Source organism: Eriocheir sinensis, chromosome 12 (genome assembly GCF_024679095.1).
Source record: "Eriocheir sinensis breed Jianghai 21 chromosome 12, ASM2467909v1, whole genome shotgun sequence".
Lineage (NCBI taxonomy): Eukaryota > Metazoa > Arthropoda > Malacostraca > Decapoda > Varunidae > Eriocheir > Eriocheir sinensis.
In genome coordinates this window covers 19,782,371-19,795,385 of record NC_066520.1, presented here as the reverse complement: position 1 = coordinate 19,795,385, position 13,015 = coordinate 19,782,371, and the positions used below count along the sequence as shown (strand labels likewise).

The following is a 13,015-nucleotide window of genomic DNA, read 5'->3' as shown; positions in this document are numbered from 1 at the left end:
GGAGTGGCTGTCCTCGGTGGCGACACATGATATTCTTGCAAATAATATCAGATGAGTGATTCAAGGTCGCAGCAGGGATATTTGGAAGTCTCCGCGTTGCTCCTCCTGCTCCTCTTCTGTTGTTGGTGGAGGTTTTCAAATCTCTGACGGGCATCATAATCAAGAAAATTGGACTTCTTAAGGGAAGTGAAATGTGGACGCAACTGAGAACGTCTAAACTTTCTCGTACTATTAGTTTAAGTGATAAATCATTGCGGATATTTTGTAGAGTGGAAATTTACCTGTTGTTTGCATGGCTGGGATCAGTTTCTTCTGCATCATTACTTTATTATTTACTTTCTTTTCTGAAAGGGTTTGGATCGTCAGTCTCCTCTAAACTTTCCTCATTTTCTGTTTTTCTCAACATTGGGAATACTGCTCCTCAAGTCCCTCTACATGTTGCTGAGTCCTCTTTCTGTTCCAATTATCTTCGTGTCGCTCCTTATATTCTTTGAATTTCATTCTTATCTTCATTGTCAAATTCTACAGTATACCGTACTGCTTTATCATCTTATTACACGATACCTTCACAGAGAGCAACGAAGCCCAGAAAACGTTTTCGTCTCTAGGAAAATTGTTTCCCGGTCACGTGGTTCCATAACAGTGACGTCACACCCTGTTGTCGGCGTCCTTCACGAGGGAAGCCGTGGCAGGATACAGCCAAATGGCATATATAGAGAAGGCTCGGGGGCCACAGGCACCATTGTCCTCACTGACGGAGCCAACATGAAGATCACGGTTTTTAGCGGTCCTCTCCTGCTGGTGGCGGTGCTGGCGGTGCCTTGGGTTGCAGCTGCTCCTCTTGAATCTGCTTCTGAGGATGATGATGTGAATGCGGCGCTGGAGGCGTTCCTTGACCAGAACCCGTCCGTGGCAGAAGACCTCTACCCAAAGCTGGTGAACGCGGCGAACTACGTCACCCTCAGCCTCGACGAGGACGTTGTCTTGGACTTGGTGGAGAATTATATGAAGGACGTGGCTGCCCATGTGATCGCGGACCAGCTTGAGGAATCAGAGAAGGAAGAGGAAGAGGCTGAAGCTGAGGAGGCCCAGGAGGAGCACGCACGGCAAAAGAGGCAGACCAGTGTGACTGGAGCCATTAACAGCTCCAGAAATCCATTGTAAGTTGAGTCCGTTGACGTATAATTGATTTATCTCTGTCTCTCTCCTACTACTACTACAATTACTACTACTACTACTACTACTACTACCACTACTACTACTACTACTATTACCACTATATTTGCTTCTACTACCTAATAAATCCGAAGAGAAATACTCCTTGCAGGACTCTCACTCACCGTCACTCGTATAAGGGGAAGCAACACTGAGGTTTTTAGACCCTAACTAATCCTTCGTCCCTTTCCCTCCCTTCCAACACCCACAGTGGACGGTCCATCGGGGGTTCGGCCACTGTGAACCACGCCTGGGACAACGGACGCCACTCTCTCAGCGGCACTGTCGGAGGCCAAAGGGACTCGATCTCTGGGTAAGACTCGGTTTGGTTTAGTCACTCCTTCAACCGCGTTTTCTACACTTTCGCTTTCCTGTCTTTTTTTTTTTATCGCTCGTTCAAGAGAGTAGATTTCAATGTCACGCTTGTGTTTTTGTTATTTTCTCTGTTCGCCTGCCTGCTTGTCTATCTCTCAGTCCGTGTCTGTCTGTGTGTATCTAATTATGTATGTACTTGTGTCTGCCTGTCTGTCTGTTTGTCTGTCTGAGTATGTGTATCTGTTGAGCTTGCCTGTGTCTGTCTGTCTGTCTGTCTGAGTATGTGTATCTGTCTGGTCATGTGTTGTGCCTGTCTGTGTCCGCTTGTCTGTCTGTCTGTCTGTATGAACGTATGTATGTCAGTCTATAATTCATAAGGTTAAAACCACGATCCTTTTCCATGTCCCTCAGGGTGGGCAGATTCAACAGCTACAACGCCGGGGTGGGCTACAACTTCAACCCCAACAAAAGAACCTCCATCGGTGTCAACGCCCACAAGAGTTGGACGCCCGCCGGGAAGTAAGTTATTCATTTATTATTATTTTGTTCGATATGGATCTTTTTTTTATTTACTTAATATGGTTTCGTTAATGCGTGGGCAAAGACAGTCGGATCCAAAGCTAGCTAATGCTAAGTCTCACTAGATCAAGGCAGGAGTGTGTCTGGGTTAGGAGGTTGGTCTCTCCAAGCTATCAACAAATGGGATTAAAGTATTTTGGCTTCGCTTGACTTTAAATGTAAAACCAATGTTCAGCAATGTCTAAGTAACAAGGTAATAAATAGGTAACCACTTCCCAAGCTCCAACTGTCCACTTGCTTGTATAGAATGAAATCAACCCAACTGTTCATTTGTTCATTAAATACAACAGTGACTTCTCTAATTTAGTTCCTTCAGTTTCCAGAAATGTCTCGCTAAAGTGGAATAATACCACCTCTTTCTTTGCTCTACCCTTCGAATTCCTTCCGCAACAATCCATTTGATTTATATTTCATTTCACCATTAACTTAAGCACTGACTCATCTAACGAAGTTCCTCTTATCCTTGTTGTGACCGGGGCAATACTTTCTTTTCAGCTCACACGGCTTCGGTCTCAGCTTCACCCACAAGTTCGGCCGCTAAGAGACGTTACGGTACCGGCAAGATGGGGAGATTAAGGAGACGCCTCTGTGAGCGGCCTAGAGTAAAGAATGTGACCTGACTTCATCTTATCTTCGTGATCAAGAGCACAAAACCCATTCACTGTAATACTAGGGAGAATCTAAAGTTCTCACAGGTATCTTTAACTCAGGGGCAGTGCGTTTGAGATCTCTTTTTTAGTCAATATATAATAATTTTTCTAATGATATTTATTGATTCTTCCAAAATCATAATGACTGCACGACTGATTCTTGTACACTTAGACTGGAGTAATTTGATTCAACTGTCTTACAAAAATCAACACTCCATAGAAGAAATATTTTAATAGAAAAAAAATCTTAACAAATGTATCAGATCATGTCGTTTAAGAGGTGCCAAGTTTTTATGTTTATGAATTTACTCTGACAATAAAACTGAACTAAGCATCGTGCCCTTTCCTTTGCCTCCCCTCTCATTCATCACCTCGTCACCCTCTTTCACTGTTGCCAGATTATCGTACTCAGTTTCTCATATTTCCCGATTTCCATCACAAAAACATTTCCCTGGGCCACGCTAGCGAGATTTATTCGTGTTTATTGTTGAAATGGTTTATTATTCCTGTTTTCTGGTGATATTTATGGGGGAGAAGCTGATAAGTACGATAATCTGGCGACGGTGCCCTCTTTCTCCCCAGACTTGTTCCCTCCACGACCTCATCTCTCCCTACACTTTCCCTTTCTCTGTATTATTTATATATCCTTTCCTCTCACATCTCAACTCGATTCTCCATCCATCTCTTCTTCCTTATTGCAACTTCCCTATTCCCCTTTCTTCCAATACGAAGATGTAAAAAGCCGTGGAAATCGCTAAGAAAGTTACGAAGGAAAACATGAAAAGGTTATAACGTTATGCATACGACCTTATTACTGACACACACACACACACACACACACACACACACACACGGGCGCCCCTCCCCACCCCCCCGACACACACTATTTTCTTCAATAAACGGTCATGCGCTTGTTACTACACCCAGTCGGAGTAACGCTGATTATACTTTGCCTTTGTATTGATTTTATTGATATTTCCCAAAGCCTTATAATTATATACTTATGTCTTTGTGCGTCATATCAAAGCCTCGGTTCTGTATGTCTGCCTTTCAGCCTTTCTATATTATTCCTGTTGATATCTCTCTCTCTCTCTCTCTCTCTCTCTCTCTCTCTCTCTCTCTCTCTCTCTCTCTCTCTCTCTCTCTCTCTCTCTCTCTCTCTCTCTCTCTCTCTCTCTCTCAAGCACATCACACGAAGAGCACTATGATAGACCGAATCTAAAGTGCCAGTCACGGGAAATGTCACGCTCCTCTGCTCCCTCGTGCTGTCAAAGTGAGTGTTGTCCTTGGCATCAGCGCTGTCAGCCACTATCAGCAAGGTCCTTCTCCTAGCGAACGACTCACATGACAACAGCAGAAGAATGGGAGAGAATAACTTAATGTGGTTCGAGACGTTCACAAAATCGAAGGTAAAATGCAAAAAAAAATTGGGTTATCTCGATTAACTGCATGTACACGAAGTTAATGAAAGCTCAAGAAACGTTTCCTGATAAAAGACGAATAGAAAAGTTAACACAGTCTTTCATCCCCATACAATCAGTTGGCTTCCGTATTTGCCGCTGCTGCTCGCGATACATTCATATAACTGACCCTTGGAACAGGAAAAAAAAATAATGTAAAGACTAACCGCGTGAAAAAAAAAGATCAGTAAATTACAATCCATCACCACACACGAGGACACTAATGGCCGCTTACCTCTCGTCGGGTGGTGGTGGTGGTGGTGGTGGCCTTTCGCGCGAAGCCTCCCTCAAAGCCCCGGCGGTGTCCATGTGAGGGAAGGCGCACCCCTGCAATATCACATGTTAGGATGCTCATGAAGACACAACTCTACTACACGGTAACATGAAGGCAAGCTAACTGCGGCACTGGAAGGTGTTTGAGACTTTTGAGAGGGGAAAAGGTACAGTGATAATTTCGATGATAATTATGATAGAACGGACAATAAAGCTAATGATGGTGATAATAATATTGATATCACTGCTACTGTTGATAATAATGAAAATATAGACAATAATAATGATAACTTTAGCCTTATTACAGTATTTTTTTCTGAGCACACACACACACACACACACACACACACACACACAGCTTGGTGGCGGCGGGCGCAGCGGGGCGTCGCGTCAGGGCACACTTGGGTGCTTGACAACTCTGACCCCAGCGGGCGTGGCCGCCTCGTCAGAATTCAGCGTCAGTTTTCAATGAAGTGCTATAAATGGCATTAAGGATACACACTGCACATTGATAATTAACCACTGCTATAAGGTCAATGCACCAGGGTGACACCGGTGTTTCATGCAACTATTATGTAACTTTGTTTATCTTATAATATTTTCGTGACAATTTTGCTTTACCGATACGCGATTCGCATGACCTAAGTTCCTCACGGCATTATTGCCAGCCCTGGGCTGTTCCCCGTGAGGAGGAATGACTTGTAGCCCACATATAGTTACTGGGCGGGGCACACTGCAGACGTGAATGTTCCCGCCTTTGTGTCCTATTGACAATAACATTCTGCAATGCCTGAAAACGTTTGAAGCACTTGCGTTGCAGAAATGATCAGTTGATCACCAGAATTCAAATTAACTACTTTCCCTTTTTACTTAGAAAATTTGCACAAAGGTATACAAAACAATGTTTAGTTTTGAAGTCTTTACAGAACAGAAAACAAAATCCAATGAAGTTTTAATTTCATGAACATTATAATTACAATGAAGAAGCAGCAAATGCCCTGAACCTGGACAGACTTTGAAGTATCACTCCCAAGCTTCCTGCACTTGACATTCCACACCGCCACTACAACCTCCTCAGTTGTCTACACTGCACAACACCAGGTTTGCAGTAGACTGCAAACATACAACATTATCAATTTAAATTCACCTTACAACCGTTCATTCAATCAAATAAAAAAATTGCATTAGAGTTGCCTTTACTGATTTCTGAAACTAACAACATTTCATTTGCTTCTGGTACTGCTCCAGAACTATGGAAAACTGGCACAACGATCCTCTACCTAAGCATTAAAACACGAGTCCTACAGTGACCTGCACAGTGTTACTTCTGTATTCCCAGAAGTTGCCAAAAGTTATCTAGTATTCTGCAATGAGGGATATCAGCACCAGCAGACCGACCAACCAGTATGGTATTCGAAGCAAGATCAGCACCTCCCACAACATGAACTTTAGGAACTATATAGTATATGAAGCAATTGATGGCTCCGGAAGGTGTGCCACTGTAATAAATATCAACTTCTGGAGAGCCATTGGTCGAGTCAACCACAGTATTGCACTGCAGCACTTCCTCGACAGTGAAAGGAAGGGCTAACTTACAGCAGCTTGAGTCTCATCTTTTCTGTTGGGGTGTACACGAGAGGCTCGGTACTGTATTATTATCATCACCATCATCATTACCAATATCATTATTTCTATATGTGATTTGCAGGTTGGTTAGTAAGTACCCTGCTGGATCTTGAGAACTTTCGTTCATTCGAGAAGTGAAATCGGTGCACCTGGTGTTCATCTGTACTCTAAAAGATAACCCAAATCACAAAACATAAATCCAAAGTTAGTCAATGCTGACTAAAAACTCTTAGGCCAGTTGTAGTGTCTAGACTAAATGCCTAAGTGAGTCACGCTGAGTAAAATAAGTCAGTGTATGACTAGCTAACTATTAGTCCGGTCCTTCAGTCTGTTTAAGGGTATGCTGGCAATGGGTTTCATCCAAGCATAAAACAATAAGTTAAGCAGTTACATGAACTAACATTAATACTCTACATGCAGCCCCTCTCTCCCCTGGCAAGCATGGGAACATGTGGCAGCACAGGGGGTGCCATGGTAAATTTCCTGAATTTTGCCAGTCTCACTTTAACAGGCAAAACTTTTCTGGTGGGATTTGAGGAGCTTTTAATATATTTGCAAGATCTGTCTGTCACAAATAACAAGAATGTAGAATTTATTATCCCTTCACCCTATTCAGAGAAGTGAACTGTGATAGACTGATGAAAGATTAATCAAAAACATAAAAATTACCAGGAAGATATAGATTCATCCTTGTAATTTATCTAATACCGGTATGAAAGCTAACATCTTATTATAACCCACAGGTTGGACATCAACCCTTGCAGGCCATAACCTCATACAGTGTACTCTTAATCATTTTATGTAGATTATTTTCAACTAAACCTAACTGTTTTGACCATCTGCTCTCCTAGATTCCCCCAGCATAAAACTCTCTGAGACATAATTGTTAAGGTGTGCTTATTACTTCCTCTAATGGCACTTTAACCAACACAAAATATATAAAAACTTACAAAAAAAAATCATTATTGTAGATTATTTAAAATAACAGCTTTTTTAATCTCCTACCAGGGACTGAAATGAGCAGCAGCTGCCTGAATCGCTCCAAAAAGTTGAAAGGAAAAGGTGTATTCATCATTTCATCTTAACGCCACATAACACAGTAATCGTACACCTCTTTAAGTCAAACCTCATTATTCCTAAAGTCATGTTGCCCCCTATGGCAGGAATAGTATGTTTCAGAGCATGCACCTCATAGAGCACATATTACATAATAATAATTATAATAATAATAATAATAATAATAATAATAATAATAATAATAATAATAGTTTTATTTTGCCCAGTGGCATATATAAAAAAACAGGACAAGAAAACGAATGAGATCGACTGAGATACATAATGCTTAAATAATTGACAACTTATAATTATATATGCATGTGCACGGCACACTTATGCACAATCTACACAAACAGAAGACCCAGCCACTCCCGCCGCATAGATTCGCATATATAGGCCGAGCTCTGTCTGATGGAGGTGATGATGGAGTTCCCAGATTGTTCCACTCTACTCCTCATACTGTACGCAGCATGGTGACACAGCACAGCCAGACAGTTCATCCCTTGCCCGGTGAAGGCCAGGAATGAGCTATTCCATCTAGGAAGCCTCAGAAGCCGCTTGAGGATGTCGTTATGACCCTTGCAGTGAGATGGGTGCAATTCTGGAATAGTGGGGTTTTCGAATGGTGAAGACTAAATCTCTTATCATCAAAGACACCAATGTACAATCGGTATCGCATGAGTAATGGGTTTCCTAAGCTAAATCAAGTACGTAATTAATCAGTAAATGCCTTCAAGCTTTTTTTTTTTTTTTACGGAAAAGGAAACAGGCGGCGAGTGAGTGAAGCGACGCACCCCGGGAGTATGGTATGCTTCTCCTTAGTTAGTTAGTTTGAGGCTCAACTTTCTTTCACATTTGCGGTAAGAACATAAGAACATAAGAACATAGGGAAACTGCAAGAGGCCAAGGCTTAGTGCTGGTGGCGAGGTTGGCAAAGACACCGTGGCCGCGCTCCTGCACTACACTGTCTTACTCCGGCCTCTGCCATGTAGCTTTATGGTGCAATACTTCATACTGACTCAAGACAAGCAGTGACAAACCAGTGCGGGTGCGATATGAGTCACTTCTTCTTCTTCTTGGGTGCTTTATGGGGCTAGTACGTTCGTCCCTGCTGGCCGCTCAAGTCTCCCGCCGCTGTTTGTTTTGGTTCCTCCTTGGTCTTGGTCTTCATCTTTTGACCTGTTCCGCTTTGACAGTAGAAGTCGGTCGGGAGTTTTGCCTTTGTAACGGCACAGTGTTTGTTTTGGTTCCTCCTTGGTCTTGGTCTTCTTCTCTTGACCTGTTCCGCTTTGACAGTGTTTGTTTTGGTTCCTCCTTGGTCTTGGTCTTCTTCTCTTGACCTGTTCCGCTATGACAGTGATTGTTCTGGTTCCTCCTTGGTCTTGGTCTTCTTTTGACCTGTTCCGCTTAGTTTGACAGTGTTTGTTCTGGTTCCTCCTTGGTCTTGGTCTTCTTCTTTTGACTTGTTCCGCTTAATTTGACAGTGTTTGTTTTGGTTCCTTGGTCTTCTTCTTCTTCTTCTGACCTCTTCTGCTTTGAATGGTAATAGCAAGACCATCTAAACTAAATCAAGGCCTTTATTTTTTTTTAGCACTTGTCTCCATCTTTTTAGTTTCCTGGTGCTACTTCCACATGTATCCTTAGTTGTATAATCACACTCTGTACTGTCTGGGGGTTGGGATGGCATGTTCCTCCCTTCTCCTTTGTTGTTTACTTGCAACAATAAACTGTCAATCAATCAATCACATTTTCATTTACATACAAAATTTACTATCTGGATCTGGACAATAATACGCAGGTTATCTATCAGGTGTATGACGAGCATATGTGTGATCTGTAGGCTACTGTGTGTGTGTGTGTGTGTGTGTGTGTGTGTGTGTGTGTGTGACCAATATACGCACTCCAGAGGAAATTTCCTAATATTATTTTTACACAGAGAAAGACACATTTTAGTAAGTTCAGAATTTATTTATAGCAAACTATCTCAGCTGAGTGCCCTGCCAGCCTCAGCGGTGCGCCAGGGAGGGGTCGAAGACTTGCAATATCCACATATTTTAGCCTTCTTATCTAGAGACTGTGATGATTTAATTCTTTATTATTTTTCAATCTTTTCTTGTTATGCATCCCTTCAATATTGGTTACAGTTTATTTGCCAAAGCTTGAAAACAGTTAAGTAACGTCCTTTGCCGAATCTCAACACTCAAACTCATGATTTATTTCTATTACACAAATTACCATCTGTGTTTGATTCCGACATAACCGCCTCTGTCCCTGGGAAAGAAAGAACAGGTATGTCAGACAGGTGAGACTGATACATTCACGTTTCCACACTGATCACCTCCTTCACCCACTAACGGATCAGCAACACTACTACAGCAACATTTATACTATTTTGTACCCCTGAACACTCCTAACGTGAGACTTTGGTTAGTTTTACTGCACACAAGCTTTATATAGCGTACAAAAAGTTCCGACACACAAATGCAAGAGAAAAAATGATGGAATCTATAAAAACCATCAGCCGCATAGAACCCCTCCTCCGTTATAAAAGAAACAAAGAGAAACTCACCGGCCAAAGGATCCCCCTGACTGGTAGCCTCCGGCGTCAACCGATGTGCGGCCATTGTTGAAGCTCTTGCTGTAGCCAAGACTAGCTCTGTAGCCTTTTCCGCCTGATCTGCGGGAGAGAAGGGGGAAAGGTATTACTTTTGTGTGTGGTTATTTCATATGATCGGGGGGTAAATAGATATAAAGAGAAATATAGATATGGACAATGATAGATAACTGAACACACACACACACACACACACACACACACACACACACACACACACACACACACACACATGCAAATAAGTATAATGAAATAACATGGGACGCAAAACATACAGTATATCACTTCTTACCCACGGTGTCCTTCTACTTCGGCCTTGAACTGTCTCTTCTTACGAACGAGGTAGTCATCTTCCTCGTCGTCCTCATCGTCGTCCTCGTCATCCTCAGAAACATCCTCATCCGCTGCCTCTCTCTTCTTGCGATATCCTTCATCATCAACATCAAAGTCATCGAAGTAATCTGGAACATCCGGGTCCTTCCAGGATGGTGTAGCATTGGCCACGGCAGACACCATCACCACCACTAGGAAGGAACCGACGATGACCACGGGCGCCTTCATGGTGCCAGCGTTTACGAATGACTGACTGTTCATGTTCCATCGCCCTTGCCTTATATGTATAATCCAAAGCCCTGGTTATCTCGGCCTGGGAAAACACTAAACCAGGGAGGTGATGGCGTGGCATGGTCCTATAACTACAAGCGAGCACCACAGAGCGTACTCCACGAAGTAATAACGTCTACACAAGGAAACTGATGCATGGCCACATACTCTACACTGTTGAGAGAACGTATTCAGTGTTATTGGCTCTAGTTGCTTTAGAATTCATGAAGACGATTGCTTGCTGAGGTGCGTCCGACAAGGTGTGTTACTGCGCTGTGATAACTGGCTGCGTCTAGTTTAGTTCACCTCCAAACGTCCTCTCCTGTCCTCTATTTATAGTGAACGGAATCGGGTTGAGGGTGACTGGGTATTGAAGGGAATGGAATAGAGTTCAATAGACAATGGATAAACAATAAGCAAGGGTATCACTTGTAGTTCGTAATAGTAGTAGTAGTAGTAGTAGTAGTAGTAGTAGTAGTAGTAGTAGTAGTAGTTTATCGTTATTAGTATCGTTATTATTATTATCAGAGAGAGAGAGAGAGAGAGGGGGGGGGGTAAACAAAGTGTCCGAAAGCGTTAACAAGGTAACACACAATCCATAGAGATCGAATATAATGACAGGATGCAGGAAACTTAGTTATTCTATATGCTTATGTTCTTATTTGTAGTTTTTACCCGCATTACTGCGAGGCAGAGCGTTGTCTGAGTTGTAAACAGAAAACATGTGCTTGCCTACAGGAATGGGACGAGGTGAAGGGGTCAGCAATGCCTTGTTATCGTACTCACCACACTGTATTTTGCGATATCCAACCAATAATGGATTACTCGTATTCGGTATTCGTATTAGAATATATTCGAATACCGTATTTTGATGTATTCGTATTCGAATGATTATTGATATAAGTAAAAGTATTCTCATTCGTATTCGAGCACAAGGAAAAAGTATTCGTGCTCTGCGAATAATCTGACGAATACTTCAAAATTTAATATCAGAAATAACAGACGTTGTTCCTTACAACTCCAGCCTCCTGGGCGGACGTGTAATGGTCGTGTATAGGACAGGTTCATGAGCCCATTTATGTGTTGCATAACTTTAGAACAGTGCTATACTCAGTTATGTCGAGGTATTTTTCAATGAAAAGTGCGTTGGTTTATTCACATTCACTTCCCTCAGACGAGCCGCGCATATCAACAAGTTATTACCTGTCCCTTCCCCGTTCCCTTCACTCTTTTTTTCGTTGTTTACTTCTTGCTGTCCAGCGCCTTCCCCCTTTCTTTGCCTCTCCAACCCTCGTCTCTGTTTTCCTCCCTTTCTTTCACCCTTCCTTTGCCTTCCCCTTTCTCTCCCCTTCTCCCTTTTCTTCCCTTCCCAAATCCTCTCCATCCTTCCCCCCTTCCCTTCCCTTCCCAACTTTCTCTCCCCTTTCCTTCCCCCTTCCCCTCCCTCTCATGACCTCCCCTTGCCTCCCCCTTTCCCTTCCCTACCCTCCCTCCCTCTCTCTTTACACAGGGCCATTCACGTGGGGGGCCTCTCGACGGCCGCCTAGGCCTACACTGTACTTACTATATCACTCACGGCCTGTCACCACCCCCACACTACCTCACATGTACCAAAACAATACTAGAACTCTCTATGCCATGAAATACACCTGGAATACACAACAGAGACGATGAAACAAAGTAATGGTCGTGCGGCAGTCTCGTCTCCCTGGGCCGAGCGAGGTGAACGAGCTCCCGCAAGACTTCACGCGCGGCTAAAGTGTTTGGTCCCACTATTTATTTTGAGGACAAGAAACTAAGTCTCTGGAGGGTCGTGGAAGCTGAAATAGCCCTCAGACACACATGAACTAACATTGACAGATAAGCAAGGTGGAAGAGTATCAAGGAATTGGTGTAGTTAAGTCGTTCAGGGCTACTAAAACCCCTGAGATAAGCTGAACGAAGATTAACGGTATTTGTTTAACACTCCCTGCCTGCGTTGCTGTTGGCCGGCGAGGGCTCCATCAACCCTCAACCCTCTGAAGAAGAAGAGGAGGCCGGTACCAGACACAAGATGAAGAAGAGGAAGATTGCAGGGCTGCACCGTATATTCTGAAATGTAATGAAACGTTGCCAGTGCCGCGGCGTTGTTTCCCGCGCCGCTTTGGGCTATTTCTGGAGAGGCTCTGACGGACGCGTACGGAAGTCGTGGGCTGCGGATACTCATACTGGACACAACAGCCTTTGATGCTACATCGTACACCGTAGTATATCAAAGTTTACCTGGTCATTCATGCCGGGGTATTCGTGGGCTATTTTGGGCGTGGAAAGCCGCGGGTGGCTACAACACTGTCCTGGCAGGGGGCACTGCGTTAGAAGCGCCAGAGAGGACAGAACGGTGGTGGTATGGCCTTTTTCTTTGTGTTTTCCTTGCCTTCCTCATGCAGCATAGTAACGAAAGGTTGTTAAGGTCAAGTAGAGACAGAATATATGTTAATGGGCTGTGTCACTAGCTACAACACTGCCATGGCGAGGGGGCACTGCACTAGAAATATTCATGAATGTATTCATGAAAACTTTCAATATGTATTTATAGTTGTATTCGAATTATAAACATTATAGTGTATTCGAATTCGTATATGTAT

At 43.2% G+C, this 13,015-nt stretch overlaps 2 protein-coding genes and 1 long non-coding RNA gene across 4 annotated transcripts; 1 reads left to right on the top strand and 2 right to left on the bottom strand.

Moving 5' to 3' along the window:
* Positions 1–724: 724 nt before the first annotated feature.
* On the top strand, positions 725–3,093 carry LOC126997570 (uncharacterized). Of its 2 annotated transcripts, XM_050858737.1 has the most exons (4): positions 726–1,160; positions 1,427–1,528; positions 1,942–2,049; positions 2,605–3,093. In XM_050858737.1, the coding sequence occupies exons 1-4, from the start codon at positions 766–768 to the stop codon at positions 2,648–2,650; spliced, it is 651 nt and encodes a 216-aa protein (XP_050714694.1). In that variant the 5' UTR covers positions 726–765; the 3' UTR covers positions 2,651–3,093. The 2 variants fall into 2 exon arrangements, with proteins under 2 accessions (XP_050714695.1, XP_050714694.1); XM_050858738.1 differs by lacking the exon at positions 1,427–1,528 and having other exon boundaries at positions 725–1,160.
* A 4,278-nt stretch (positions 3,094–7,371) lies between these two features.
* LOC126997569 (uncharacterized) lies at positions 7,372–9,165 on the bottom strand. The gene is made up of 2 exons (XR_007752194.1): positions 8,638–9,165; positions 7,372–8,572 (listed from the first exon to the last, which is right to left on the bottom strand). It is a non-coding gene; the product is annotated as an uncharacterized LOC126997569 (long non-coding RNA).
* An 88-nt stretch (positions 9,166–9,253) lies between these two features.
* Positions 9,254–10,392, bottom strand: LOC126997568 (uncharacterized). The gene is made up of 3 exons (XM_050858736.1): positions 10,081–10,392; positions 9,744–9,851; positions 9,254–9,445 (listed from the first exon to the last, which is right to left on the bottom strand). The coding sequence occupies exons 1-3, from the start codon at positions 10,380–10,382 to the stop codon at positions 9,406–9,408; spliced, it is 450 nt and encodes a 149-aa protein (XP_050714693.1). The 5' UTR covers positions 10,383–10,392; the 3' UTR covers positions 9,254–9,405.
* Positions 10,393–13,015: the final 2,623 nt, after the last annotated feature.

Excerpts from the sequence above, each read along its gene's own strand:
- LOC126997570 (XM_050858737.1), top strand. The coding sequence starts at position 766 with ATGAAGATCACGGTTTTTAGCGGTCCTCTCCTGCTGGTGGCGGTGCTG. Across the intron at positions 1,161-1,426 it reads AACAGCTCCAGAAATCCATT|TGGACGGTCCATCGGGGGTT; the intron begins GTAAGTTGAGTC and ends CAACACCCACAG. Across the intron at positions 1,529-1,941 it reads CAAAGGGACTCGATCTCTGG|GGTGGGCAGATTCAACAGCT; the intron begins GTAAGACTCGGT and ends CATGTCCCTCAG.
- LOC126997568 (XM_050858736.1), bottom strand. The coding sequence starts at position 10,382 with ATGAACAGTCAGTCATTCGTAAACGCTGGCACCATGAAGGCGCCCGTG. Across the intron at positions 9,852-10,080 it reads GAAGTAGAAGGACACCGTGG|ATCAGGCGGAAAAGGCTACA; the intron begins GTAAGAAGTGAT and ends TCTCTCCCGCAG. Across the intron at positions 9,446-9,743 it reads TCAGGGGGATCCTTTGGCCG|GGACAGAGGCGGTTATGTCG; the intron begins GTGAGTTTCTCT and ends TTTCTTTCCCAG.